Source organism: Tinamus guttatus, unplaced genomic scaffold (assembly GCF_059628265.1).
Source record: "Tinamus guttatus ecotype Peru unplaced genomic scaffold, ASM5962826v1 Tinamus_guttatus_pri_ptg000472l, whole genome shotgun sequence".
NCBI classification, from domain to species: Eukaryota; Metazoa; Chordata; class Aves; order Tinamiformes; family Tinamidae; genus Tinamus; species Tinamus guttatus.
The window spans coordinates 256,831-283,378 of NW_028289006.1; the positions used below are offsets into that span (position 1 = coordinate 256,831).

Sequence of the window (26,548 nt, forward strand, 5' to 3'; positions counted from 1 at the left end):
CCAAATTAAGCCAATTTCCAAAGCATTGAGAACAAATCTCCTAATTTATATACACTTGGGGCTTATACTATCCGCTTCTTTAAAGTAATACCACTTACGGTCAGAGTTGTTTTATGTTACTGTACTTCATAACACATCTATTAAATATTTTTTAAAATAATTTTATGGTATTTGCAAGGCTCTCTAACTAACAGTGTTAGTTAAGGGCTATTAGGAAAAGCATACAGCATTTGTGAACTTGATATGCTGCTGTTTTAAGTTGGTTATTTTCTACAGCAACTTCACATTACTGATGTTTTGCTATGATAAAGGCATATCAGTTGTTCCAGATATGCTATTTTAAGTAAGCAAACTTGCAGTGACGTTGCTTTGGCTCTTGGCCAAAGAGAAGTAAAAAGGAGCTTGCTTTGACCGTCTTCACTAGCAGCAAACAACTTTTGCTTTTTGAAAACACTGCTTTATGGACTCCGTTAAAAACACGTTTTTCTTGAGTTTTCCTGTTCAGACATGTGTGACGTGCAAGTTGTGTACACTATAAAATAGGTAATACGCTTCTGGATGTTTATATTAATATAATATATACATAAAAATGTGTTCGGTTTGACGGAGAGGACTTGTTATTTTTTGTTATATACTTATCCACATATATATCTGTATATTTTCATACTCTGCTTTTTTGAGGAATCCATGGTATTTCTCCCTATGCATATCAGAATTCCAGTGTCTGAAATAATTTCAGGCTCTGTTTTCAGGGGGTCACCTGAAGACCCCCTAAATCTAAAGGTGTTTTTTTGTGTGTGTGTGTTTATTTTGGGCTGCTAGTATTTTTTATTACTATTCCTTGGGGCAGTAAGAAAAGACTGTTTTAACTGAGGGCTGTGCGGAGGATGCGATGGGGTCGCACATTAGGGCTGCTGTCTAGGGTGATTACCACCGATTTAACACGGTGCTTCTGCAAAGAGGGGAGATTCCCCAGGACTCATGTTGGGGTAGTGAAGAAACTGCAAGCAGCTGGAGGTGTCACTGCCCTTCATTGGAAGCTCTTCCTCCTTGAGGTCTTGAGCAAGTTCAAAAGCTGGTCAGATCCTTCATGGTAGACTAAATTCTGGTTTTAATCCTCAAAGCATGAGGGTTTTGACCTAACTGAAGTATTTATAATACTTCCGTGCTTACACTTCACATCAGTAGTAATGTATCTGTATTAATGAATTAATTCAAGTTTGTAGCTCAGGCGTTGCCTGTAAATGAGACAGGCCCATGCATGCAGGCCTTTCTCCGTGGAAGTTTAATGTCACCCCTGTGCTCGCCTGTATTGGAAGAAAGTAAAGGGTGGAGGAGTAGGAGGGAAGATGATTCCCTTGACTCTTCTGCTATCCAGACTGCATCTTAACACACGAGCTGCTTCCTGGCACTGTTACATTAACGTCTGAGAGGCTGCGGAGGGAGCGGAGGGCTGTGTGTGCCCAAGAGCCACTCCTGAGCTTCTAGGAATTCGCTTTTCTGGCGTGTTTTTGTGCGGCTTTACTTGGAGGGTGATCTTACAGGCTTGGAGGGTATTTTCGTAGAGGCTGATATTCTATGCGGTGCATTATCTCTGCTGGCAGCGCGCTTTGAAGCGCAGATAGTGCGCGAAGGACGATGCGTCAGCGCACGGCACCTTCGCCTGGCGATAGCGAGGACGTGAAGGCGACCGGCGCAGCCTGCCTGGGCCTCGGGTCTGTGCGTCCCAAAATCCAGGGGTTTCTGCAAAAAACTGAGTTAGGATTTTGTCTGAAATGAACAGTTTTCAAAATTGCTAAATTGTTTGGGGAAACTCATTCTCGGGGTATGAGTTTGACTTCCTGACAGTCTTGCAGGGGGGTAGCCCATGATTTTAGGTTGCTAATGGCTTGGGTTTGCATCTATTTTACACCTCTTTTTACACTTTTTTTTTTAAAGTTAATTAGTGAGAAAAACTCCTTTTCCCTAAAATAATTGTTTTTGTCTTAGCTTTATCAGAACTTTATGAAGTTCTTATGAGATCTTAAGATATTGAGTATACTGCTCATAGTTACAGAGATTTTTCAAATAAAATTGTGAATTAAAAGTTATAGATTCTGTTTGTTCATTAGCTGTCAGTGTGCCTTATTTTTAACGCTAGCAGATAAATTCTGTAATAGTTTGTTTTAAGGATATTTTTCCCTAAAGGGTTGGTTCTAAGATTCTGTGGAAAATATTAAAAGTAGAATTATTAGGTAGCATTTTAAAATCTGCACATGCTTTCTGGAAGAAGACCAGAGCGAGAAGCTGGCTGCTGGTGGCCGTTTCGCAGGCTTCCTCCTCGGCGCTGCGCTGCCTCCCTATTCCCATAGCTGCCTGCCAGTAACAAAAAGCGGAACCGCACCCCATTGTATCGCTCTGCGCTCACCAGCCCCTGAATTTTCTCCCCGTGTTCATCGTGTCAGTATAAGCAGCTGGTAGCACGCGATGGACCCGGGTTCCCTTGAGGGGGTCGGAAAGAATTGTGTTTAGCTAAGGGCAGAATATTGTCTGGCAGCACTTTCGACTGAAGAGATGGGTGAGAAAGTTTTGTTCATCTTAAGTTTTTTGGAACACATAAGACTGCCCTTTTTTGTTTTTTTTTCTCCCCTCTGGTCTGCTTTGGTCACTGCAGTTTGCATTGAACTACTGCCAAAAATTAGAAGTCTTTTTAATGAGTCCTTTGAATAAAAGGCAAGAAACACTGATCTTGCATACAAAGAAAAAGAAAAACTTGATATGAAACTGAAAATACAAATAGTGAAATGAGGGGAAGAGTGAAAGTGGGAAGACAGTGATATCCAAAATTGTGGTGAGCTCTTTTCTCTCTAATTTGATGAGCTTGGAGCATAACATTATGTTGTTAGTCTGTCTCTATCTCAGAATCTCCTGCTGCCTCTGTCACTTGGAGGGAATAAACTCCTAATTCCCATGTGTGTGAGGTTCCCATTGTGTTAGGACCTTTTTGGTCTTGCACCTTTGAGCCCACATGTTGAGATCCCTTTCAGCTCAGCAGAATTCAAGTGTGTTGGGAACTGAGGCCTAAATTTCTAAGCAAGGATCCCTTGGTTGCTTCCCTGTAGTGTCTGACAGATGTGCTCAGTGGAGAATCAAGCTCCCATCGCTAAGAACACACCAGGGAGGGAAGGCAGCCCCTCCAAACGGCGCAGAGTTCTCCATAGTCATCCAAGAGCGCGGTGGCAGCAGCAGCAGCATTTCCCTTTTCCAAGCTTGTCATCGGAAAGACAGGTGGCCGTAACTGGGTGTTTAATTTCGGGCTCTGCATCTTCTCAGTTCTTTTTATTATTAGTACTGCCCATCTTTGTAAGCCCTGGCTTCAGCTTTGATTTCAAAGAGATGTTTTTTTGTTCTTTTTTTTGTTTGTTTTGTTTTGAACTAGTAAATCTGTAACGGGCACTGCAACGCCAAAGATCTGCATAACGTGACAACGTTAAAGCAGAGGCATGGTCTGAGCCTATAGAAACTTCAAAAGATGTGGATAACACTGGAGAGCAATATGAGCAATGAAGTATTGTAAAAATACAAAATACAAAAGAGGTATTTATTATGAGCAATACAAATATTGCTCATATTGCTTGCGATCTCTGGCTTAAGAAAACTGAAGTTTTTGTTGTGATGCCATGGCAGTGCAAAGTGCACTGGCTCTCAAATGCTTTATGCCATTACACCACACAAAGCACAGGAGACTTTTCCTTGCCACAGTGTAGGGTTGGGAAGTGCACTCGGATCTTACAGAGTGCAGAAAAGAAGCAAGAATTGACCTGGCATAGAAAACTTGCTTCAGATGGTGGTAAAGGGGGACCAGACCTACCCGCCTGCACAAATTGCACTTGCTCAAAGCACGAGGATGGTGGTGCTGAGACCTCCTGTCTTGGCCGTCCTGCTCTCCTCCACCAAGGAAGGCTCCAGCCTCAGAGTGCAGCCGCTTGTGTTACCAGTAGCCGTGGGAACATTTGTACTTGAGTTCTTTTGAAGTCCTCTTCTTGCCCAGGCTCAGGCACTGTTAACAAGTAGCATTTCAGACTATCTATGCTTTTGTGGATTAAAGTGATTGGGTACGTGAACGTCTCTTTTACACACTAGCTTGGCAGTTATCTGGTGAGAACGCACACCTAAATATTACCTAGTGTGATGCAGCTTAGCAGGGAGAGGGAAATTAGGAGGGGGAAAAAAGTGTAGATGTGACAGCACAGCCAACTCGGCTTCTATCTGTGAACTGTAATTGAGGGAGGGGGAAAAAAGAAGATTTGGCTTATGAATAATTTTTGTAAATAGTTCTACACTAGCATAAACTACAATTTTGTTTCTAAAGTTGTTAATCATGTTGACAGACTAGTCAACATGCTGTGTTAAAATAAAATTATCTGGCCCCAGCAACGTGATACAGATATCTGTGCATTAAAACCTTGATATCTCATAACTGCACAAATCGGTCTTCATAGATCTAAATTGAAATTGTGGTCTGAGAGATCATAGATTTTGTAGTATATATATCCCCTTTCTCCAATCCTGTGCCTTATCTCTCAGATCATGGTTATACTCTCAGATCATCACTATACACTAATTGTCTCAGTCTTCCCCTGTTCTCCAAGTCATGTGAAATCTTGGGCGGGGGTGGGGGTCAACTCACTTCAAGCAGGTAAAGAGAATCAATTAATGGAAATGTGATTAACCGTGAAAACAGGTCACCCAAGGGCAAGGGCACTTCCTACCCAAGGGTGCACCCAAGGGTAGGAAGTGATATATCCAGTTGCTTTTCTGGTGCATTCAAAATTGATGCAAAACATAGCAACAAGAGGAGATTCCCTAGAAAGTAAGGTATAAGTTTCATCCCGAAAATTGTGTGTGTGGGTACAACAGCCTAGAAATTAAATTACTGATTTGTATAAAAAATGACAGTTTAGATTGGATGTGACACTTTTAATCTCTTACAAATGGCATTGCTACAGGCAATAGAATAATTTCTTTCCTCTGTGAAGATAAATGTCATATCAGAGCAAGCTATCTTATATTAAACTGCAACTTGCTTTTTTTTTTTTTTTTCTGTATGAAAAGATTCATGAGTCTGTTCATTAAATAATAGCACAACCCAATTAAAAGGGTACTTTGGCCAAAGTGTCTTCCTGGTATTTCCTCGTATCAGGCGTGTAGTTAATTTATATGGAGTCCTTGCTGCAGAGACCTAAACTGAACAAAGGAATTTTCCACCATTTCCAGGTGGCCTGATTGTGACCACATTGACCTAGATGGTTGATATTTTGATTTCTAATGTCAATTTGACTGAACTCCTCAACTCTGAAAGGTTCGACAATCCGAAGAATCTGCTGTATTGAGTTTTTTCAGAGGAAGAGGGAGACACTGTATGTGGCTTTGTTTGTAGAACTTGATTGTGCTTATACCAGTTTCTTTAATGTTTTGGCAGAGAGAAGGAGCAAGAAAGGGAAGAACAGTTAATGGAAGACAAGAAAAGGAAAAAAGAGGATAAGAAAAAGAAGGAATCTGCTCAGAAGGTATGGTTTGATATTTAAATTCTCTTATCTGTCTGGAGCATACTGTTGTGGTCGGTAATAGATTTTAGCTGATTTATATTTGAACTTAAAAACTCCAGCTTGCCTGAAGTCCATTACCATGTAGTGATACTTCATTAAAGGTTTTCTGCCTTTTTTTTTCTTTTTCTTCTTCTAGTCTTAATGATTCTGTGTTACTGGGAGCAGAAGACTTTATTTTTGTAGTTTAAGGGTGTGTTTTTTTTTTTTTTTAATTAAAGATCAAATGCTACTCTATGTTAGGTTCTGTAGATTTTGGCAGAGAAAAGCCAGTAACTGGCATTCTTTTATGCCAGTTTAATCTTGGCTTACCCAGGGGATTTTTAAAACCATTTTTTTCAGTGGGTTGAGTGGATGAGTTTAAAGCAGTTGTAGTTAAGCAAGTGTAGTTCTCTTGTATTTACTTTAGTCTCTCTCATTCCTTTTGTGCTAATTCATTCCAAGGCTACTTGGTAAAACACCAGTATCTAGAGAATAAGGTTTCTTCAATCTGTCTGATAGTCTCTTTGCTTCAGTGTTGCTGTTTTAATGTTCATACAAAATCCAAATGGATGATAAATTTTCAGCTAAGTATGTACAGAGCCAGGAGGGACTGCACCTTATACTGAGTAAGTAAAGACTAGTGGCTTGAGGGCTATATGCTGATATGCAGGGGTGCAACAGAGATATGGAAAGTTTGCACGAATCACCTTGATAACTGTGCTGTGAGTGTTGGAGGAGCCCTGCCTTACTTGAATGCCAGGGAAGTTGGCGGCCCCTTTCATGTCAAGCCGTTTGGTGTGATTGCACATTATGATACTTTGCCAAAATCTTGGGAAAGGTAAATACTGTAAATACGTTAATCTCCTAGAGACTGAACTTAATGCTTAAGAAGGATATCCAGGAATAGAGAAGCCGGCAACTCAATAGACAAAACATGGGTGTGTGCATTTGATTTTAATGATTGTAGTAGCATTCACTAAACATTAATAAATGATTTGAGAGTATCTTTTTTTCCAGATAGTGCTGGCAGTCAAATGTGTTAAAATGAGGAGTTTGTGTAAACTGAAGCTTTTTCTGTCTAGATGACCTGCAGCACTGAAAATGCTTTGCCAACAGTTATGCAGCAAGTTTGTAGACTGAATTTCCTGTGCTTGGTGTCCCAGGGACTGTTCTGCGGCTTGTTGGAGGGTTGAGATTGGCTTCACCTCTCCTTTCAATATATCTGCTTCAGGATTGCCAGTGCTGACAGGTGCCCCTTGGAGAGATGAGGGCTGTAAGTCTGAGATATAGTTCTGCTTCTAGGCCTGAAAAATCACAAGAACAGAGTCTTCTGGCTATGTGAGAGATGCAGTATAGACAAGTTTTTTTCCCTGAAGGAAACTGTAGTTGTAGTTTCAAGAGCATGAAATTCATGAAAAATTGGGTAAAATGGGTTCTTAATGAGTTCTTCCAAGAAGAGATTTTTCTTTTTTTCTTACTGAGCATGTTTGCTATTCACTAAAGGTAGTGTTGGTAGGCTTCTACATGTGAAAATTGGGTCTCTGAAGTATTTTTTCTTCTCCACTTCTGGAAGTGGAGCATCAGAGTCACTTTGAGCGCATAGCAGCATTTTAACTGCATTCCAAAACTAGACATAATTTGACACCTACAAGATTTTTAACTAGTGAAGTGAAAATTGATTTCTGCCTTGTTACAGATGTTAATATAGTTTTTGTTGTCTTGGGAGAGTTACGGATCACAATTCTATGCAGTTACCATGCTTAAGATCTTATGTTTTTGATTTCTGCCTTGTTACAGATGTTAATATAGTTTTTGTTGTCTTGGGAGAGTTACGGATCACAATTCTATGCAGTTACCATGCTTAAGATCTTATGTTTTGGTGAACATTCTGCTTTGCAGATTGCAGTGAGTATCCTCACAAAGTAAATGATGGCAGAGCAATTCAGGGAGGCTTGTCTTTTTGTTCTTTACCATACAAAAGAGTTCTGGCTTGGTTGCTTTAAACAATAAACTGTTTTTTACTTGTGCGTTCGTTATTCTATACTGTCACTGTGCTTTCCAGAATTATGGACTAGTTCAGCGATTTCTTTTAAGAATAGGTATCATAGAGCCTGACACATGATGATCTTTAGGGGTTTTCCCTGATTGTTTGGTGGAACTCATGATTGGCAGGTTCAAAACATGCTGGAATACGAGCGATTCCAGAGAATATGCCAGCGGTACGTTTGTTTCTACTGTAGCCAGAAATCTATTCCACCGTAGGAATAGAGAAGTACAGCAAAAGCAAATATTGAGGACATGGGCAAGCAGGATGGCTCACTTCAGTAACCAGCTTATTGCATGCAGGAGATTTTTGAAGTTGGCGCTTTGTAGATATTGCTGGTACTTTCTGTAGTTGTGGCAATTAATCCAGTAATGTTTAGGTTTCCTTCCTGTAGGAGATGATATCATGGGAAAAGTGAAAGGAGAAGGTGGCAGAGAGGCAGGTCGTTGCTCTCACCTGTGGTTACCCCGTGGGAATCTTGTTGCTAGCCACAAAGATTGGCTGTACAGGCCCTCTTACACAGAGGGCAGTTTTTATTGCACTTCACCTGCAATACTTCACCTCCAGAGTCTGAGAGCGTGGTAGTGGTGTAACCCATGTTCGTTTGACTTAATCTTCATTTGGGATGGGAAGGGGTGAATCCTAGAAATCATCACAAGTGAAGAAGTAATTTGCTGTTTCTGAATGAGGTGTTTGCGTGAGGTAGAGAGGCTGTAGGAACTGTAATGTTCTTGAAAACTTGGTTCTGAGTTAGAACTACTTTTTAGACCTCTAATTTAGCAGTTGATCTTTTTTCATTCAACAAGCACAAATCTTAGCATTAATGAGCTACCATCATGATTTAGTGCAGCCTGCTCAATGTGCTCAATGTTTGAATTTTATAGTTCTTAAAACTTTATTTACGTTCTTACTCTTAATTTGCAGGTCACAGATCAAAAAACCAAAGGTAAGAGTCCTTGTTTGATTGTGAAGATTTTTTTGTGCTTTTTGTTTTTTTGTTGTTTGTTTGCTTTTGTTTTTTCTTGTTGATCAGAGACTCAGTGTCAATCAAAGTTATTGGAAAAGGTGGGCATTATGAGTCATGGTGAAAAAGGTGAATATTCAGGAAAAAATGAAAAGCGGAACTGTTAAAAACTTTTTGTGTGTATCAGAATCCTAAAAGAGGAATAAAAATAGCCTAGCTGAAAAGTTTAGCCTCACTTCGATTTTTACAATGGTTTTAGGCAAGAAAGCAAATTTGTAGTGGAAGGTTGGGAAAGTACTGCTTATGTTGGGATACCAAAACGAATGAAGTTGACTTTTTTCTGGAAACACAATTAAGAGATAATGAAGGCACCTGAAGTTCAAAAGATGAAGCACGGCTAATGAGTGAACCGCTGAGTGTTTCGCTTGTTCAGCTGATCTAAAAATATCCTTAATCATAACTTGTAAGTTTTCTAAAAATTGCACGAGTAAATTGCCATTAAAAAAGAATTAGCAAAGGAGAACTAAAATAGTGTTTTATTTTACAGCTAACAATACATTTTTTTTCTAATTTGGGGGCAATTTCAAGTCTATGTAGAGAAGTCGGAAGAGCCTCATCAGAACAAATTGTGGGAATGATGCGGTTGCCGAAGAGGAGACTCCCTTGTTTTGTCTCACTTTTGTCCGCCCAAGCTGTCACTGATTGTGTTTAGCAACTATGGTTAGGTTTACTAGACATCCCTTTCTAATCATCCCTCTCAAAAGAGGCTTTAGTAAAGGTATTGGGCTTTCTTTGCTCAATCTGTCTTTGATATCAGAGCGAATTCTTATGGTTTCTACATACCTGGGTAGGTAATACCCAAGTTTCTTTTGCTTGGTTTCAAAAAGCCTGTGGAGAATGGGAATAAAGGAACACAAAGCCTTGATTTGTAGAGTCCTTTTACCAAATTTATTCAGTTTTGTGAAGATGCTCATGGAAGTGAGAAGTTTACTGCTGCTAATTTTTCCTGCTGCTTTAATTAGTTTGATAAGATTGGAGTTGTGTAGTATTCCAGAGAAAAATGACATGACAAGAGGAAAGATTGTCCGTGGGTGCTTGTAGCTCACAGAGATTGAAGTGGGGGAAAAGACTCCAATTTTCATTATTCCTCTTTTCCAGTGCCCGAAGTGACGAAACCAAGTTTAAGCCAACCAGTGGCTGCCAGCCCAATTGGCAACTCTCCATCGCCACCAGTCAATGGTGGCAACAATGCCAAAAGGGTGGCAGTGCCGAACGGACAACCGCCAAGCGCCGCCCGCTACATGCCTCGGGAGGTGCCGCCGCGATTCCGCTGCCAGCAGGACCACAAAGTGTTACTGAAACGCGGGCAGCCCCCTCCGCCATCCTGCATGCTCCTCGGGGGTGGAGCAGGGCCTCCTCCCCCGGCAGCGCCAGGAGCGAACCCAAGCAACGCACAACCAGTGACAGGAGCACTGCTGCAGGGCGACAGCGGGACTGCAACAGGTAAACGGGGAGATAGGCGGCCGTGGAACGTGTGCGTGCAGAGAAAATAGCACGTACGTGTCTTGGGTGTGTGTGGATGGAGCCACAAATGGATCACTGGAATTGTGTGCAAACACGTTGTTAAGTAATAAAAGTCCTCAAGGTGCTTTCGGAAATCTTTCTGTTAACTGTTTTGACGCTGCTCAGCCTGAAGGTAAGGAAGGACGTGGGTTTTATTTCAAATTTTGGATTCTTAAAAAAAAATTTCATTGCCAAAGTTGCCACCTTAGACGAGCAAGTGAGCATTTCGTCAAGTACTATGCTATAGCAAGACAGAAGACACTGCTGATCTCTCTGCTGTAGAGTTAATTTATCTCCCTCTGTAGTGCACATTATCTTATTACAGTGATTGGTCAATATTGTGCAGGCTGCAGTCAAGTGGAATCGTTTCCCACAAGTGAGCTGAAAAGCAGGTTTCGTAGATCTTATTTTCTCAGGCTGAAGCAGGTTAGTGCTTCAGTGTATAGACTCTGTTGCTGGCAGCAGTTGATGTAATTTTTACTACTGAATGGGACAAGAAAAGATTGTTTTAAGTACGTACATTAGAGCATTGAGAATTGGATGTTCTAATGCTCTAAGACCACAAGAAGGTCTTAGACCTTTTTTTTACTCTGATTTGTTAAAATAGACGCAGAAGTTTTGAAAGTTTTATAGGAAGTCGCTATAGATACCGGATCTGTAAATGAAAAGCATTGATCACTTCTCATCTGTGTGAAATAGCATTGGATAATCTTCGTTTTGTTCTTTGGATGGACTTTATAAAATACATTTTATTTCAAGCACATATTTAGTTTTAAGTAATCTAAAAAGTAGTTCCCTTAACTTCCTTTTTTTTTTTTTTTTTTTTTTCAATAACAGAATATTATGAGAATATTCTCACTTTGAATTGCAGAAAACAAATGGTTTTTAATATTGATTTATGAGAATGAGAAAATTGTGATAGCTCCTGGTTTTTTTTCCAACTAGGACATTTGTACTAATTTTAATGTTTCCTTTTTAAGTTATAATATCAGAACAAAGAAAATTCCCCTTGGCAAATCTGCCTTCTGAAGAAAAGCTCTGTTGGTCTGAGAATTCAAAGACAGCTTCAGGTCTAACAATAAGTGGATTGGGGAATTGTATGTTTTGTGATGGTGATGGTGTTTTTTCGAAAGTTGAAAGGAGGAAAAATTTATATTTCAATTTTCTTTTTTGCCAGATTATTGGGTAGAGTGTTCTTGGCAAGAATGAACTTTGAAATTCTCTACAGTTTAGGAAGAAAAAATACAGAGGTGATGTAGAACTTCAGAATCAAGTTACCCAGGTGGGGTGGTTGTGTTTATTAAAAAAGATTCTAGGAAAATTGAAAACTTAGTTTGTCTTGTATTAAAAAAATAGTCTCATTATTTCTCTCCTTCTTTATTTAATAATGAGGGCTAGTTTCAAGCTACAAGGACAAATACATTTTAGATAATTGGTTTAAAAACAAAACTCTCAGTGATGGCTGGTTTTCGTACAACAGCGGAAAGATAGTCGAGGGGAAAGAAAAATGAAATCTTTGAATTTTTTTTTTTTTTTTTTAACAAAGTCCCAGTATTTTGTCATTTTAACATTATCTTTAGAGTGATTCAGAGAGACTCCTGACAAAGGAGACTTTATAGTACTGAGGCATTCCCTAAAAGTTGTCAGAATCTCTCACAGACAGCAATATTTTTGTTGCTGGATGCTCTGCTTGAGGGTTTCTTGGAAGTAATTTGGAGACCCATTGATTTTTTTTTTCATAATTAATACAAACTCAACACCGAATACTTGTTTTTCTGAGGCTAAAGTTTGATTTTTATCAATCCTCCTGCTTTAGCCTTCACTTTAACATTGCATTGACTAAAGATTAAGATGTTAGCCAGTTGTATTTGATTGAATGTACCAACTTTAACATCACTGTTTAGTCGCTTTAGGTTGATGTTAGTCAGGAGCGTAGCCAAGAAAAGTGTGAGCTTTTCTTCCTGTCCCACCCCATCCAAGCACAGAGGTCTGTGCCACAGCAGACTGAGGAGCAGACCTGGCTTAAAATTAACCCAGGCTGTTTTTAATGCTAATTTCAGTCTGGCCAAGTTCCCAGTCCAGCTCACGGTTAATTCAAACGCAGGTTACTGGCACATGGGAGTAGCTTTGGTGGAGGAATGGGAATGAGCAGCTGAGAAAGAGGGAAGCCAGGGCTACCAAATAAAGTGCCACTTTCATCCAAGCGCTCATGGAAACAGGTTTGTCCATGATCGTGGCTGTGCGCAGGCCCAATTTCAGATTGGGCTTAACGCTGTCTTCAGTATCTAGTCTTTCTGTGCAGGCATCTTTTTTTTCCCAGAAATGAGATCTTCACTCTGCTTCTGTGAGATGGCAGAACCCCATTTTACCAAAAGGTGACACCAAATTTACCACTGTCTTGTAAGCAGTGCAGAGTGGGAGGAGGGGGTGTTATATTGTTTTTGCAGTGACTGCTGATACTCAGGATGTGCAAGAGAATTTTAAGAGAATTTTTAAGCATAAATTTTATTGGGGAAACACACATTGGTTCTCACCTTTTCTCCAAGTATCAGCACTACCTTTCACAGCAAAACTGGTCGTTGTTTCAAGACTCCGTTTCAATACTTTTCCCCAGTTTCAGTTTCTTATTTTCATGCTTAAAAGTAGGCATTCACTGGTATCTTCTATCACAGTAGTCAGATAAGGAACTTGTTTTTCTTCAGCATTTTTTTTCTACTATTATTATTAAGGAAAAGTCAATTAAAAGGCAAGAACCTTTAACCACTCTCTTACTGGGACAGAACTGTAAATTGCCAAGACTTTGCCGCCCTCAAATAATAGTAGGGCGAGGCTGTTTCTATACAGCAGTCCATTAAAATGCGTTGTAGTTACACTGAGTTAGCAAGAACACCAGTCTTAATATTAGAATGTCTTCACAGAAAAGAAATTTAAGAATGCTCATCAGAAAGCACCTCAGTGAAGACTCACTGCATGCCGCCGGTGCCCGCTCCGTTTGCTGAATCGTAATGCCCGATGCTGAGTGCCAAAGCCAGTGACCCTGCAGGCCTTTGAGCTTGTCTTCAGCTGTCCTGAAGGTGTGCCTGAGTTCAGGCTCATTGGGAAGCTTTCAAGTTCAAAAAGCAGTTGCTCGGTGTGCTTAGAAAGGACTGTAGACATAGATATATTGTGGAGAGTTGCTTTTCTTTTTTCTTGTTACATCTGCACTGGAAATCAGAACAACAGAAGGAACTGAACGTGCAGAAGCACGTTGTCTTTTGGATCTTGGTGGCCGCTGTTTGGTGGCTGAAGGTGTGTGAAATGGAAATGTGAGACTGGCTGAAGGCTGATCTGTTCATCTTTCCTTAAAAGTGTTAGCAAGCAGAAAACGCCCCCATGGATTTAAATTATATTTTTAAGTCCCTTAAGGCTAATTTTTATGGATGTGATCGAATGTATTCAGATGTATTTGCTGTGATACTGATGCAGATATTACTGTGAACTTCATGTTTGCAAAATAAACTGAACTGGTGTGGTAGAGTAACTAAATAGGACTCTAATACATCAGGTTTCACTACATAATTTAATAAAAAGACATGTGTTTAGTCTTCATTACGGGGAATTTGTGGTGAGGGCAGTTTTATGTACTTAGGGATTAAAAACATGCAGAAAAACGAGTAGAAGCATATGTAGAGCACATCTGTGAAGTAGTAATGGACTTGCAAAAATCGTTCAGAGAGGACTAAAGCTAGTTCTGTGGATGACAAGGGTGTCTTATTTTTAACCAGCAGGGCTAACGTCTGCACACGTGCCAATGTGATGTTGTAGCACCAACATAGATTTCTCCCACTATGGCACTGTATTAATTCACATCAAGTTTAAAAAGATGCAGGTTTCTTATCCAATTGAAGTCTAAAGCAGACATTTGAATAGTTCACCATAAATAAAAGAAAGAAAGGTCTTATTCCTACTCCTCCTTCCTGCCATTTTCCCTAGGATGACTCTAAGGCTCGTTAGACTTGCTGCTTATGCAGTGCAGTGTGCTAAGCCAGCAAAAACCTAACCTAGCAAGAAGGAGAGATTTGTGGGGGTGTTTTTGTTTTTGTTTTTTTTTCTTTTGGGGTAGCAGATTAAAAAAATATACTAATTTCAGAGGCATTAACAGTCATCAGAACTGTCACAGAGGAGCTGTGATGGAGCTGGTGAGAGGCAGGAGGCAAAGTGAGATCTCTTACTAGCCTCAAACCAGTGGCAGAGAGATCAGCTTAGCTGCTCACAAAATCACAAGCTGTAGCTTCTAGACTAAATATAGCAGTGACATAAATGTGGGGTAATTACATGCTGAATACAGCTTGCGTGCTACTACACAGAAGTTGTAGTTTGTGTAACTGTTTTGGCTTATAGTCATTTGGGGAAAGCCTATTTGTTTTATAAAGGGTGTATAGAAATTCCTACTAGCAAAATCGACTTGAAAAAAACATAAGGATAGATTCCTTCAGCTTTATGTATTTATTACCTTCATTTCTTCCTATTTAATAAATTTTAGTTGTTCTGTGAATTAGTTGAATGGCAGATCAGCAACAGCTCCCACTATTTGACTGCACACGTGTACTCACAAATATATTTGCATTTATATTCTTATTCTGTAAATAGAATGATTTTTAAGCTTGTTTTTCAAAAGTCGGTATCCAGTGGCAGTAATGACCATGTAAGTTCTTTAAGAGTTGCAGTTGTTATATTGAACTTAAATAGCTGGGCTGTTAGCAGGAGGAGTGAGTCAACAGTGAGTTTAAATGCCCACAAAGTGCTTGTGGGTAGTTCGTTAAAATGAGCTTTTATCAATATTTTTAACAGCATTTCCATCCTGATGTTCTTCCAAAGCAAACTGGTTACATGTCTTTGAGGGAAGGATTAACTTATTAATGGAAACAGTAATCAGCAGCGTCAAAAATATGATGCCCAGTGTTTGTAAAGAGTGCTGGATATTAATGACCTTTTTGTTTTGTTGTTTAGATTCAGCAATTGGAGGTGCTGCTGCTTCAAATTATGCAAATTCCACTTGGGGTCCTGGAGCCTCCTCCAACAGCGGCACCAACGCCAACCCAACTCACATCTGGGACAAGGTGATTGTAGACGGGTCTGACATGGAAGAGTGGCCTTGTATTGCCAGCAAAGATGCTGAGTCTTCTTCCGAAAACACCACCGATAACAACAGTGCCTCGAACCCTGGCTTGGAGAAGAACACTCTGCCAGGAAGCACCACTAGTAACAAAGGAAAAGGAAGCCAGTGCCAGTCTGGAAGCGCTGGAAACGAATGTAATCTTGGGGCCTGGAAATCTGATTCCAAGGCTAAATCTGTTCAATCTTCCAACCCTGCTGCCGAGAGTAACAATGGACTAGGAAATTGGAGGAACTTGAGTGGACAAGATAGAATTGGCCCTGGTTCTGGCTTCAGCAACTTTAACCCAAATAGCAACCCGTCTGCTTGGCCGGCACTGGTTCAAGAGGGCAGTTCTAGGAAAGGGACTTTGGAATCTGATAGTGGTAGCTCCAATGCACAGATTAGCACAGTAGGTCAGACCTCTAGGGAACAGCAGTCAAAGATGGAAAATGCGGGTGTTAACTTTGTCTCTGGCAGAGAACAGGCTCAAATTCATAACACTGATGGACCAAAAAATGGAAACACTAACTCCTTGAACTTAAGTTCACCAAACCCTATGGAGAATAAGGGAATGCCCTTTGAAATGGGCTTGGGGAACCCTTCCAGGAGCACTGACACCCCTTCACAAAGCACTGGAGAAAGAAAGACTGGGAGTGTTGGGTCTTGGGGTACAGCTAGGGGGTCTTCTGGAACTGACACAGTCTCTGGACAGAGCAATTCTGGAAACCACGGGAACAATGGAAAGGATAGAGAGGACTCCTGGAAAGGAGCTTCTGTTCAAAAACCGAATGGGTCAAGAAGTGATTCTTGGGATAACAATAACCGGTCTACGGGTGGTGGGTCTTGGAACTTTGGCCCTCAGCATGCAAATGAAAGCAAATGGGGTGAAGGGAACAAATTGACATCTGGGGTCTCTCAGGGAGAATGGAAACAGCTGTCTGGGTCTGATGAACTGAAGATTGGAGAATGGAGTGGTCCAAACCAACCAAATTCTAGCACTGGAGCATGGGACAATCAAAAAGGCCACCCTCTTCCTGAAAACCAAGGCAACTCCCAGGCTCCCTGTTGGGGAAGATCTTCCAGCTCTGCGGGAAGTGAGGTTGGAGGTCAAAGCACTGGAAGCAACCACAAAGCAGGAAGCAGCGACAGTCACAATTCTGGACGCCGATCGTATAGGCCTACGCATCCGGATTGCCAGGCAGTCTTGCAGACTCTGCTGAGCAGGACTGATTTGGACCCCCGAGTGCTTTCAAACACCGGTTGGGGCCAAACTCAAATTAAGCAAGACACCGTGTGGGATATTGAAGAGATGCCTCGGCCCGAGGGGAAGTCTGATAAAGGAACTGAGGGGTGGGAGAGCTCTGCCACACAGACAAAGAACTCAGGGGGCTGGGGCGATGTACCCAGCCAAAGCAATCAAATCAAGTCTGGATGGGGTGAGCTCTCAACCCCAACAGAGTGGAAGGACCCCAAAAATACTGGAGGATGGAATGACTATAAGAACCCCAATTCTTCTAATTGGGGAGGGGGAAGACCGGAAGAAAAATCATCTTCCTCTTGGAATGAGAGCTCTAGTAAGGAACAGGGGTGGGGTGGACGGCAACCTAATCAAGGATGGTCTTCTGGAAAGAACGGTTGGGGAGAGGAAGTTGACCAAACTAAAAACAGTAACTGGGAAAGCGCAGGAAACAAGCCAGCATCTGGTTGGGGTGAAGGTGGGCAAAATGAGATTGGAACTTGGGGTAATGGTGCAAATGCAAGCGCTGCTTCAAAGGGTGGGTGGGATGATTGTAAAAGAACTTCAACATGGAATGAGACGGGTCGACAGCCCAACTCCTGGAACAAGCAGCAGCAACAGCACCAGCAGCAACAGCAGGAGGCTTCTGGCTCCTGGGGTCCACCGCCACCAACCCCAAGTAACGGGCGACCTCCAAACCCAAACTGGAACAGCGGACCACAGCCAGCGGCCCCCAAAGAGGAGGAGCCTAGTGGCTGGGAAGAACCTTCTCCACAGTCAATCAGTCGGAAAATGGATATCGACGATGGCACTTCAGCGTGGGGAGATCCTAGCAGTTACAACTACAAGAATGTGAACCTGTGGGACAAGAACTCGCAAGGAGGACAGGCCCCACGGGAACAGAGCCTGCCTACTCCGATGACTAGCAAATCACAAGCATCAGGTACCTGTCTCCTTCCTTTCTTCAGCAGTGCAAGTAACCCTTATGCGTGAGGGATGCACGTGCAGATTTGAGTTCCTTAATAGTTTTATTTCATAAAGAAAAACAAATTTCTTATTTGAATATTTGGTTCTGTATTGAAGGATTTAAAATATGGACCAGTCAATCCTCTGCTTATTGTGCCTCAGGAGCTCGCACTGCTCAGCTTGCCAGTAAGAGAAAATGTTTATTAGCTTGCAAATCTGCATATTCAATCTGAGCTCTGAAAGGACAGACTGAGTTCTCACAGATATTTTATATTCAATGACTAAAAAAGATGAGGGGAAATTTCTTTACTAATTTGCTATCAACAGATTCTTGCTCTGAGGCGAGCTCAGTTAATACTTGAAATTGAATGAGTCAAATCTAGTTTATTAGCTCAATTTGGCTTTGCCATAGCATGAAGAATGCTTAGCAAAATATTTCCTCCTTTGAAATAAGAACAAGAAAACTTTCATACCCTGGAAATAAAATAAGATGTCATTATGTAATTTCTCTTCTGATTCAGACATGCTTTAAAGAATACCATTTTGTTTTAATGCGTACTTCAAATACATTCTTATTCTTTCCCAGTTTATGGAAACCCAGAATAGTCTGATGCTTATAACTAGTCCCCAAAGCTCACCAAAGAGAGTTGCATTAGATGCAGGCTTCACGCTTAACCAAAAAAAAAACAATCTTCCTGGTTATAGTGTCCTCTGTCCTGGAGTTCACTGCCCACTCTGTGTGGTGTGGCCTGTTGTCCATTCTGTTTAGCCCAAGCTGCTGAGAATCCGAGGTCCTCAACAGAGAGCGAATGAAGTGCTAATTTAATGACGTGGTGCTGCATGGTAGTGAACGGTTCATTTTGTGAACGGTCTGTAATGAAAACTCTCTCTCCTTTGCGCAGTCTGGAGCAAAAGCACTCCGCCTGCTCCAGATAACGGTACGTCCGCCTGGGGTGAGCCAAATGAAACCAGTCCCGGGTGGGGTGAAGTAGATGATACGGGAGCATCGACAACAGGCTGGGGGAATGCACCTTCCAACGCCCCGAATGCCATGAAACCTAGTGAGTATAGGCCAGATACCAGTTTCTTTGCAATGGTCCTGGAGATTTTTAGTATTTGGCTTTTTAATGTAGGTCACTCACGGAGGAATTGTTATCGGAGGCCTAGAAGCAACTTGGGATGTCATGTGAGATTTTGGGAATGAGCAATTAACTGCTTGCAGATAACAGGAACCTTGTTTTTAAGGTGTTCTTTAGTAAGCTGTTAAATGGACAGCTCTGATTCTTGCAGGTGTTGAAACATTGGAGAATTTAAGTGAGGAAATATTTTTATTTCTCAAAACTCTTTGCTTCTCTGACTGCACACCTGTTAGAGTATAAATTTGTTACATTATAAATTATCTTTTCTGATGACGTCAGAAAAAGGAACGCTCAATTTACAGACAAATTTCACGCTGGAGGCCGTTGCATAGTAATTTGTGCTTTATTGGTAATAAAACTTGACTTCGAAAGCTACAGCGAAATAGTCAGACCTTTTTGTCATAAGGTGTAAAAAAATTGTAACTCTTTAGTGGAAATTAACTTTCTTGCGTGTGTTTGAACTTAGATGGCTGAATATTTTCCAGATATTGCCTGACCGCAGCTGTATTCTCCATGAATGAGATCCTGTTGAACTTTTTTTTAAAAAAAAAAACTTGGAGGTTAGAGTGTTACTGCAATTGGTTTCATGTTTATGGAAATCATTTCTGCTGTGAAAGCAGCTGCTGTAGAATTCCTCTTTCCTTGTACTTAAGGAAAGTGCAACAAACAAAACCAGTCACCTGCCGGTACAACATAGCACCGTCAAAGCCGATTAACGCATGGATATGAACTTTCTAATGGGAAATATTGATCAGGAACAGCTGTTAGTGCACTTGACTGGTAACACTGACTATAAAAACTCTTTCCAGTTATAAGTTACTTCTGTAACACTGAATTTTTTGGGCTGAAATGTTCTATACTGATTGTATGCTGATGTCTTCTGATCCTGCACCCGTACATGGGCTAGTGTCCTTGTCTATTTACGAAACAAAATACATAGTGTGTTGCTTCCTTAGTGTTAACGCCACCACTTTTGTGGGGATGAGTCTAGTGCGTTTTGTGCCTTTCACACAATCTTGGTATTTTTCAGGATGATAGGTTTTTTCTAGATGTGTGTGTGTACATATATATATTTACTCTATAAAAATCCATGTAGATATAACCAAAATAAGAGCCTCTGAAATAATAATGATCCATTGCAAGTTGTACAGATTTGCTAATCTGGTTAAGGTAATGATGTCACTTGACTGTCCTAACCAGATTGTGTGTGTGATGTAACCGCAGAGCTGCAGGATCTGCCTTGTCCCCTGGTGGCACGTGCGCTGTTTTGTACGTAAGCTGTCCTCTGCTCCAGAGGAGTGAATCAGGTGTTTCCCTTCCGTGGTAGTTATAGGCTGGGGTGCAGTAAATCACCAGAGCTGGGAACCTTGTTCTCTTGTGCCTGCTCGCTCAAACCCTTTCTAACTGGCATCCAGACAGCACATTATTCAGTGGAGTAAGGGGAGCTAGCAGGAGAAACTGGGACAAAAAGACTGCAAAGATATAATACAGAGCTGAAAGTAAGGAGAAGGAAAAGAGAGTAGCACTATTTGGAAAAGAAGATAAGGGAAGTTGGACATAGGTGTCCCTGCTTGAGCAGGAGTGTTGGACTAAATGATCTCTAGAGGTCCCTTCCAACCTCAACCATTCTGTGATTCTGTGAAGCGAGACAAAAAAAATCTGTTAACGACGTTTTCTGTGTGATGAGGAGGTAGCACAGGTGAGAATCCTGAGACCAAGCCAAAAACATAGAGCCTAGAGGTCATCGAGATTGGGAATGTCCTTGGTGGAGTCCTGGGCTCAGTAAAAGGAGCTAGAGGTGATGAAACCTGAGGCAGGATGAAAACTACCAGGCAGAAGAGAGAGGGCTCGGTTGCACTTCTTAGAGAGTGATCTGTTCATAGCCTTGGAAGGATGGATCAAGGTGGGAATCCTGCTGTTAATGCTGGTGGAAGCCATGGGCATAATATCCTGTCCCTTCTGTAATGCTGGCAAACACAGGTGCAAAATAATTCCGTCATTACTTGTAATGACATTTCTGCAGGAAGTGAAGCAGGAATGTTATATATGAACAAGCCGCCTTTACTTCGGCATCTCAAGTCTGAGAGGCATCCTGCAGGAAAATGCTGTATGGTCATGCAATTAAAACCAGGATCATAAAATTATATTTAAACATTGTGGTCGGAAGTAAATAGAAGTTGCATGGACTACCCTTGATTAAGGGTAGTCCAGATTAAGCTCTTGACTCTGCAGCTGCAATCCTTAAGTGCAGCCTTTTTGTCCAAGTAGTGCAATTAAAGGACCAAGAGGTAGATTTTTGTGTCCAGAGCTGTGTGTTTCCTAAGCAGCCCTGAGCTTTTGAACACAATTGAGTACCTTTATAAAAGTTACATTTCTTGTAAAATACCTGAGTTGTTATTCGTGATGAATTTTAAGGTATCTCTTAAACTACCATGAAACACTTTCAACACAACAGAGGTACTGTTTCTCCTGTTAGAATAATTACATTTCCTGACTTCCTTTATATTCCTTTTTTTTTCTGCCTGGAGTGTGTTATTATCCTTACCTCTGGCTTCTAAGTTCAGACCCCAGACTAAGTTGTTTAAGTTGTTAGTTGGGTTTAGTTACTTAGTTTAGTTTTAGTTAGGAGAAAGGTGGCAATGATAGAAATGCTTTTTGGAGAATATAAATATTTGAAGCAGAAATATGAAGCATGAGGAGTTATAGCAAGAAGAACAGTTTAGGAGTTGGCAAGATGGATATTTGAGTACATGTTGTCTTGTCAGTAGAGGTTAAAAATGTAAATCGCCAGACAGCTGGCATTAGGGACCATAACAGCAAGAGGAGAAGCCAACACAGAAACAAAATCCTTAGTCTGAGTTTATATGATGAGATGGTTGTAGCTTTCTGGTAATGGTATCTGTGTTTAAACAGCAATGCTAATATGCCTTACAAACAGCAATGCTAATGTATACCTTTCTAGTGGCATGGTTGAGAGCAGAAGTTCAGAGGGGTTTGCATGTTAAGCTACTTTGGTGCCACATGAAGTGTGGAGCAGTGTCAAGTCCTTTCTTCCAGGATCTGCTCGATTGTAAAAACAATCTTTGGGGATTTACGATTTCATGGAAGAGTTTAGTGTTACATAAAGATACAGTCGTTATAAAGCACTGTGTAATGTTTCAGTTACAGCATCATTTCAGCACTTTTTTTTTTTCTCTAAGCAATGAGTGAGTTCTTAGAGTAGACGCATCATAGAATCATAGAATGCTTAAGGTTGGAAGGGACCTCTAGAGGTCGTCTAGTCCAACCCCCCTGCACATGCATCTAGTGTCATTAGATTAGTGTCACTCTGCAAGTAGTGTTACCAACTATTCCTGAAAGTCAGCAGTAGTAATTTCCAGAAAGAAACATAAAGAGGGGTTGGAGAAACAGTAATTTGTCTTGGTTTTCTGTATGTGCACTGGAAGTATTAGGGTTTTGAAGGAAGCTGCTTGAACCGAAGTCCTCAGCACCCTCCTTGTTTTTCAGGTGTCTTTGGACACATGAGAAGTTAATAGGTTGCTTTTTAAAGGAATCCAAGAGTAGCTGCATCTGTGTAAGAGAATAAGTTGCTATGGATAATGTATCTTCAAGGACAACATGGCCTTATGTTGCTTAAATATTATGGCAAAATACTGCATGCTAATATGCCACCAAATCTCTTGGATTTGGGGGTACGTGTGGAAGTTTTTACAGCTTGTTATAAAGGTGACACTTTTTTGGAACTCGGTTAGAGTGCTGAGGTGCAATGTGCAATGAAACATAAAAATAATGTGTGTGGCATTGTGAACTGAGGGCCGCTTTTGAGCTTTTTTTCCTGCTTTTCCAAAAGGTTCTAAATCTATGCAAGATGGCTGGGGAGAGAGTGATGGGCCAGTGACAGGAACGCGTCATTCCAGCTGGGAAGAGGAGGAGGAGGGAGGAGTCTGGAACACAGCAGGCTCTCAGGGAAGCAGTTCCTCCCACAACTCAACAAGCTGGGCGCAAGGAGGAAAGAAAGCGCAAATTAAGGTAAAACACTTGAATGACTCATAACAACTGTGTTGTCTGAAAGCAATATGACTGATATGTTGGAGCGTTGTAATAATTCTCATCTAAACGGTGCTGCAGAACTCCACTCTACAGGTACCTGTTGCAGTGTTGTGAAAAACATAAGCTTTCTGGATTTGTTTAAAGTGTTATGCCTATTGTGACTAATAAACCTGCCAGCAGGTGACAAATTCTTCTGGCATGTAGACTGCAGCGCGGTTACCAAATGGAACCGAGCAATAAGTATCCCAAGGCTATCGCTCCTCTCCCGCTGACACATCTTTCAGCCTCAGGCTGCTGCTCTTCTCCCTGCACGGCAGCCTGCTGGAGTTGAGCTTTCCGGTTCCTTTTGGCTCCCATCCGCTTTGTTTTTACTGTCTGCTGGGTTTGGGTCTGACTTTCATGTTTGTTGTTGTTGACCCTTGGCCTCAAACAGGAGCAGGAGTTTGGCAGTAGCCCTGAATGAGCTGCTCTGCAAAGCCTGTTCGCGTCATAGTGCTCCAGGATGGTAACGTTTGATATTACATAAATATCTCAGAGACTCTCCTTTGGCTACTCCTTCACAGTACAAACTTGGGAGGCAAGTACAGAGCACTTTTCAAGGGCACAAAAGTAGTGTTGTGACCTGGTATAGAGTTTTATCATTTCTGTCATGCAAAAACGTTTCCTGTGAACTTTTTTTTTCTCTCGTTTGGAGTTTTGTTTGATCCACAGAAGCAATAGCTTGGATGAATTTCCTATCAGATCTTTTCTGTTGAAATCCTTTCTGGTTTGCTTTTGAACATTTGTAAATCACAGTAAGGGCAAATTGAAAGCCAGGTGTGCACAGCGCAAGTTTGAAAGCATCACGCTAAAGGGAAGAAAGCTAAGGAGAGACTTCTGTATGTGACAGGTTAAAGAATGTATTAAACTGTACTGAACTGCTTCCCAAGTTGCAGAATGAAACTGAAGGTTTGATGAACTTGCTACGCAACAGGTATCGACCCGTTGCAGGATGCCAACGAACAATCATATGAGAAAGCTCTATGTTGTAAAGGTTTCCCACCATGGAAAAAACAAGTAATTTGTTCAGGAGATAAATTTTTGTGGTACTTGTGTTTTCAGCTGATACCGCTGCATTCCAGGGCCCAAGTAGAATTTGAAAAAGGAAAAAATACTTAGAAAAAAAAATCTTTTTTTTTTTCTTTAGTGCTCATTAAAAGGAGGAAACAGTGATTCATGGATGAACCCTTTATCCAAGCAGTTTTCAAATATGGGATTGCTAGTAAGTGATTTTTTTTCTTTTATTTTTAATACAAATCCAGCTCCAACTTTGCAGAAGGATCAACCACTTTGCAGTGTTTAACTATTGTGCTGCTTATCTCTGTTTGCTTTGTTGATACATGAATTGTAATATCTAAAAATATTTGGATCTTCGGAACTCCCTTGTTGGTCAGAAAATTTTCTCAAGAAACAAGATCTAGTTTGATTTTTAAAGTTACAATGTAAACAATTGCGCTTTTTTTTATTTTTACTTCTACCCTCTTTCTCTTCTTAAAGTGCTTTTTGGAGCACTAGTCTCCTGGCTGCTCTGCAATGTCTGTGACTTGCCCAAGGCTCTCCATGTCTATCTTGAGTTTCAGTTACCTATCAGTAAAGGAGAGTTATAGCCCTGTGTCTTGTCTGCTTATATTTTAAATGTTGTGCTGTGGGGCCTTTTTTAGAACGAAAGGGACCTGCTATTAATTGAAACTCCAGGCTTTATTGGTAAGTTGAATAAGTAAATGACATATCACTGAGGGAAAAAGGTGATCTGCAAGGTAGTCCCTTAAAGATATTTCTGTATAAAAACAAGGATTTCTGAAATGCCAGGAAAACTACGTTTTTTTTCAAAATGTTACACCAACCTTAATCCTGTAGAGCAGGAGTTAGTTAACATGTAACACAGGCTAGCAAAAAATAGTAATGCAGAGGTTCTGTAAAGGGACCTAAGGCCAGACAAACTGTCACCAACATGGCTAGGATTAGTTTCTAGTGGCTGTTGGCTGACTGGCTCAAGTTCAGTGTGCCTAGACCATGGATGCTTCTGAAAGCTATGGGAACACCCTGTCCTAGACTGCCAACTGAAGAATAACTTGGCAGCCTGTTCCAAGATTTGATGACTTGACGGGTCATGAGGATGAGCTGTCATCTGGGCCGCTATTTTCAGTGTTTCATCCCTTGACCATTGGAACATGAGGACAGAGGTTCATGTCACAGAGCAGCTGTCTGCCCATTTTTCTCTGTCTGTTGCATGACTCCACGTATCCAGTTGTATTTCAGTAAATTTGCTACTTACAGTTTTAGGGTGAAGTTTGTCTAGGGTGAAGTCAGGGCTCTTATTTGATCTAGTTTAGAATGATGGCACAAGCATGTCCTTCCGTTATTCTACATTTGACTTCAAGAGCTGTTTTCTGAAACACTCCTCAGCATTGCACAGAAGTCAGAACTGATTTTTTTTTTCTTTCTTTCAGAGTCAAACTGAGGACATTCCAGGCAGTAAGATGGACTTGTCTGTAGGTGCGTGCAATTTAATTTAAATGCATTTCACGTATGAGACCATGTATTGGAGCACTCATTGTAGATGGAGTACTGTGCTTTGGAAAGACTTGATCCTTATTTTTTTTGGTACTACTCATAAAAGCAGAAAAGCCTTTGCTGCAAACTTTGAAAAGATATGTAGTTGATGCTGGTATAGAAGACTGGGGGTATACCTGAGTGAACTGGGGATACCTGGGAAGAAACATCCTCTGAGACCATTTTGAATCCATGTAGTTAGTATCCATCCCTTCTCTTTCAGAGAAGTGAGAGTCTGTTTTTGAAGTGGTGGGAAGAGAAAAACTGTTCTAAGTAGCTGGTAGGACATCTGATTACCACAATATCCTGGGGATGAAGCTTGCCTCAGCCTAGTACAAGTTACTGCTTGGTAGGGCTACGTGCTTCACTTTTGATAGCCTCACCACAAACAGTGCAGAGCTTTAGTGTAATGGATGGCGTGGAAAGGCTCCTAAAGAAAGTTGGAAGCGACCACTTGGATTATCCGGTCTAGTTTCCTCTCTGTGTTGCCAGGTCCCTTTTAGTCACCTGTCAATTTGCCGTAACTTCTTTGGCAAACCTTCTGCCTCTGTTAGAGAAATATGTTTTTGATCTTGAAATGAAACCTAGTTTTGCATTCTGTTCTTCTCCAAACTCTCTCTGAATATTCTCTCTTGCTATATTGAGATAGAAATACTACAAAATTTTGAAATCTTCTACCAACTGAGCTACTTCTTTCCCTGCAAGATCCCAAAGGTATATATTAAAAAAGCGATGATCCATTATCTGCTCTTCAGATCAGATTTCTTATTTATTTTTATTCCCCTGAAAATGCAGTCAGCCTAACTGTACAGTATAGTCTTTGATACTTGCAAAGACGATGGGGCTTTTCTTCCTATTGCTACGAAGAGAGTCTCAGAGGCAACTGATAGAATCAGCACTTATTCTGGTGGCGGTAGTGTGGGCACTTCTAAACATTTCTGTGTTCCCCATTGAGTTAATTGCTGATGATCTTATGTTGTCATGTAGGAAGAACCAACTGAAACAGTTCTGGTGACCTGTGCAATCTGCCTGCGTCCATCCCAACTGGTGTTTTCAGGCCAAGATCAGTTAGTTTCAAAATTGGTGTCAAAATTGGTCCTGTCTTTTGATAAGTTAGAACAGTAGTAGAGTCTTAAGATGCAAGTTTGCTGTAGCCAACACGAGGAACTGAACCCCTTTACTTCTAAGGTGTAACCTGCCTAAGAAGTTATGGTGTTTGGATTTGACTGACCATATGCTATCTAGTTCACTTGAGCTGTTTCGAGTCTACATATTCACAGGTTTATTGT

General features: G+C 41.0%; 1 protein-coding gene across 11 annotated transcripts in view; it reads left to right on the forward strand.

The window, feature by feature from the left end:
• Nucleotides 1-26,548, forward strand: part of TNRC6B (trinucleotide repeat containing adaptor 6B) — a 113,851-nt gene that overhangs the window by 65,997 nt on the left and 21,306 nt on the right. For 9 of the 11 annotated variants that reach the window (XM_010221347.2, XM_088532778.1, XM_088532781.1 and 6 more), the window contains 8 exons: nt 5,462-5,549; nt 8,536-8,557; nt 9,734-10,078; nt 15,128-17,455; nt 18,381-18,539; nt 22,468-22,646; nt 23,854-23,928; nt 25,157-25,202. In XM_010221347.2, coding sequence (XP_010219649.2) covers nt 5,462-5,549; nt 8,536-8,557; nt 9,734-10,078; nt 15,128-17,455; nt 18,381-18,539; nt 22,468-22,646; nt 23,854-23,928; nt 25,157-25,202 — 3,242 coding nt within the window. The remainder of the gene's footprint in view (nt 1-5,461; nt 5,550-8,535; nt 8,558-9,733; nt 10,079-15,127; nt 17,456-18,380; nt 18,540-22,467; nt 22,647-23,853; nt 23,929-25,156; nt 25,203-26,548) is intronic. The other 2 variants (XM_088532787.1, XM_088532788.1) reach the window with 1 other exon arrangement.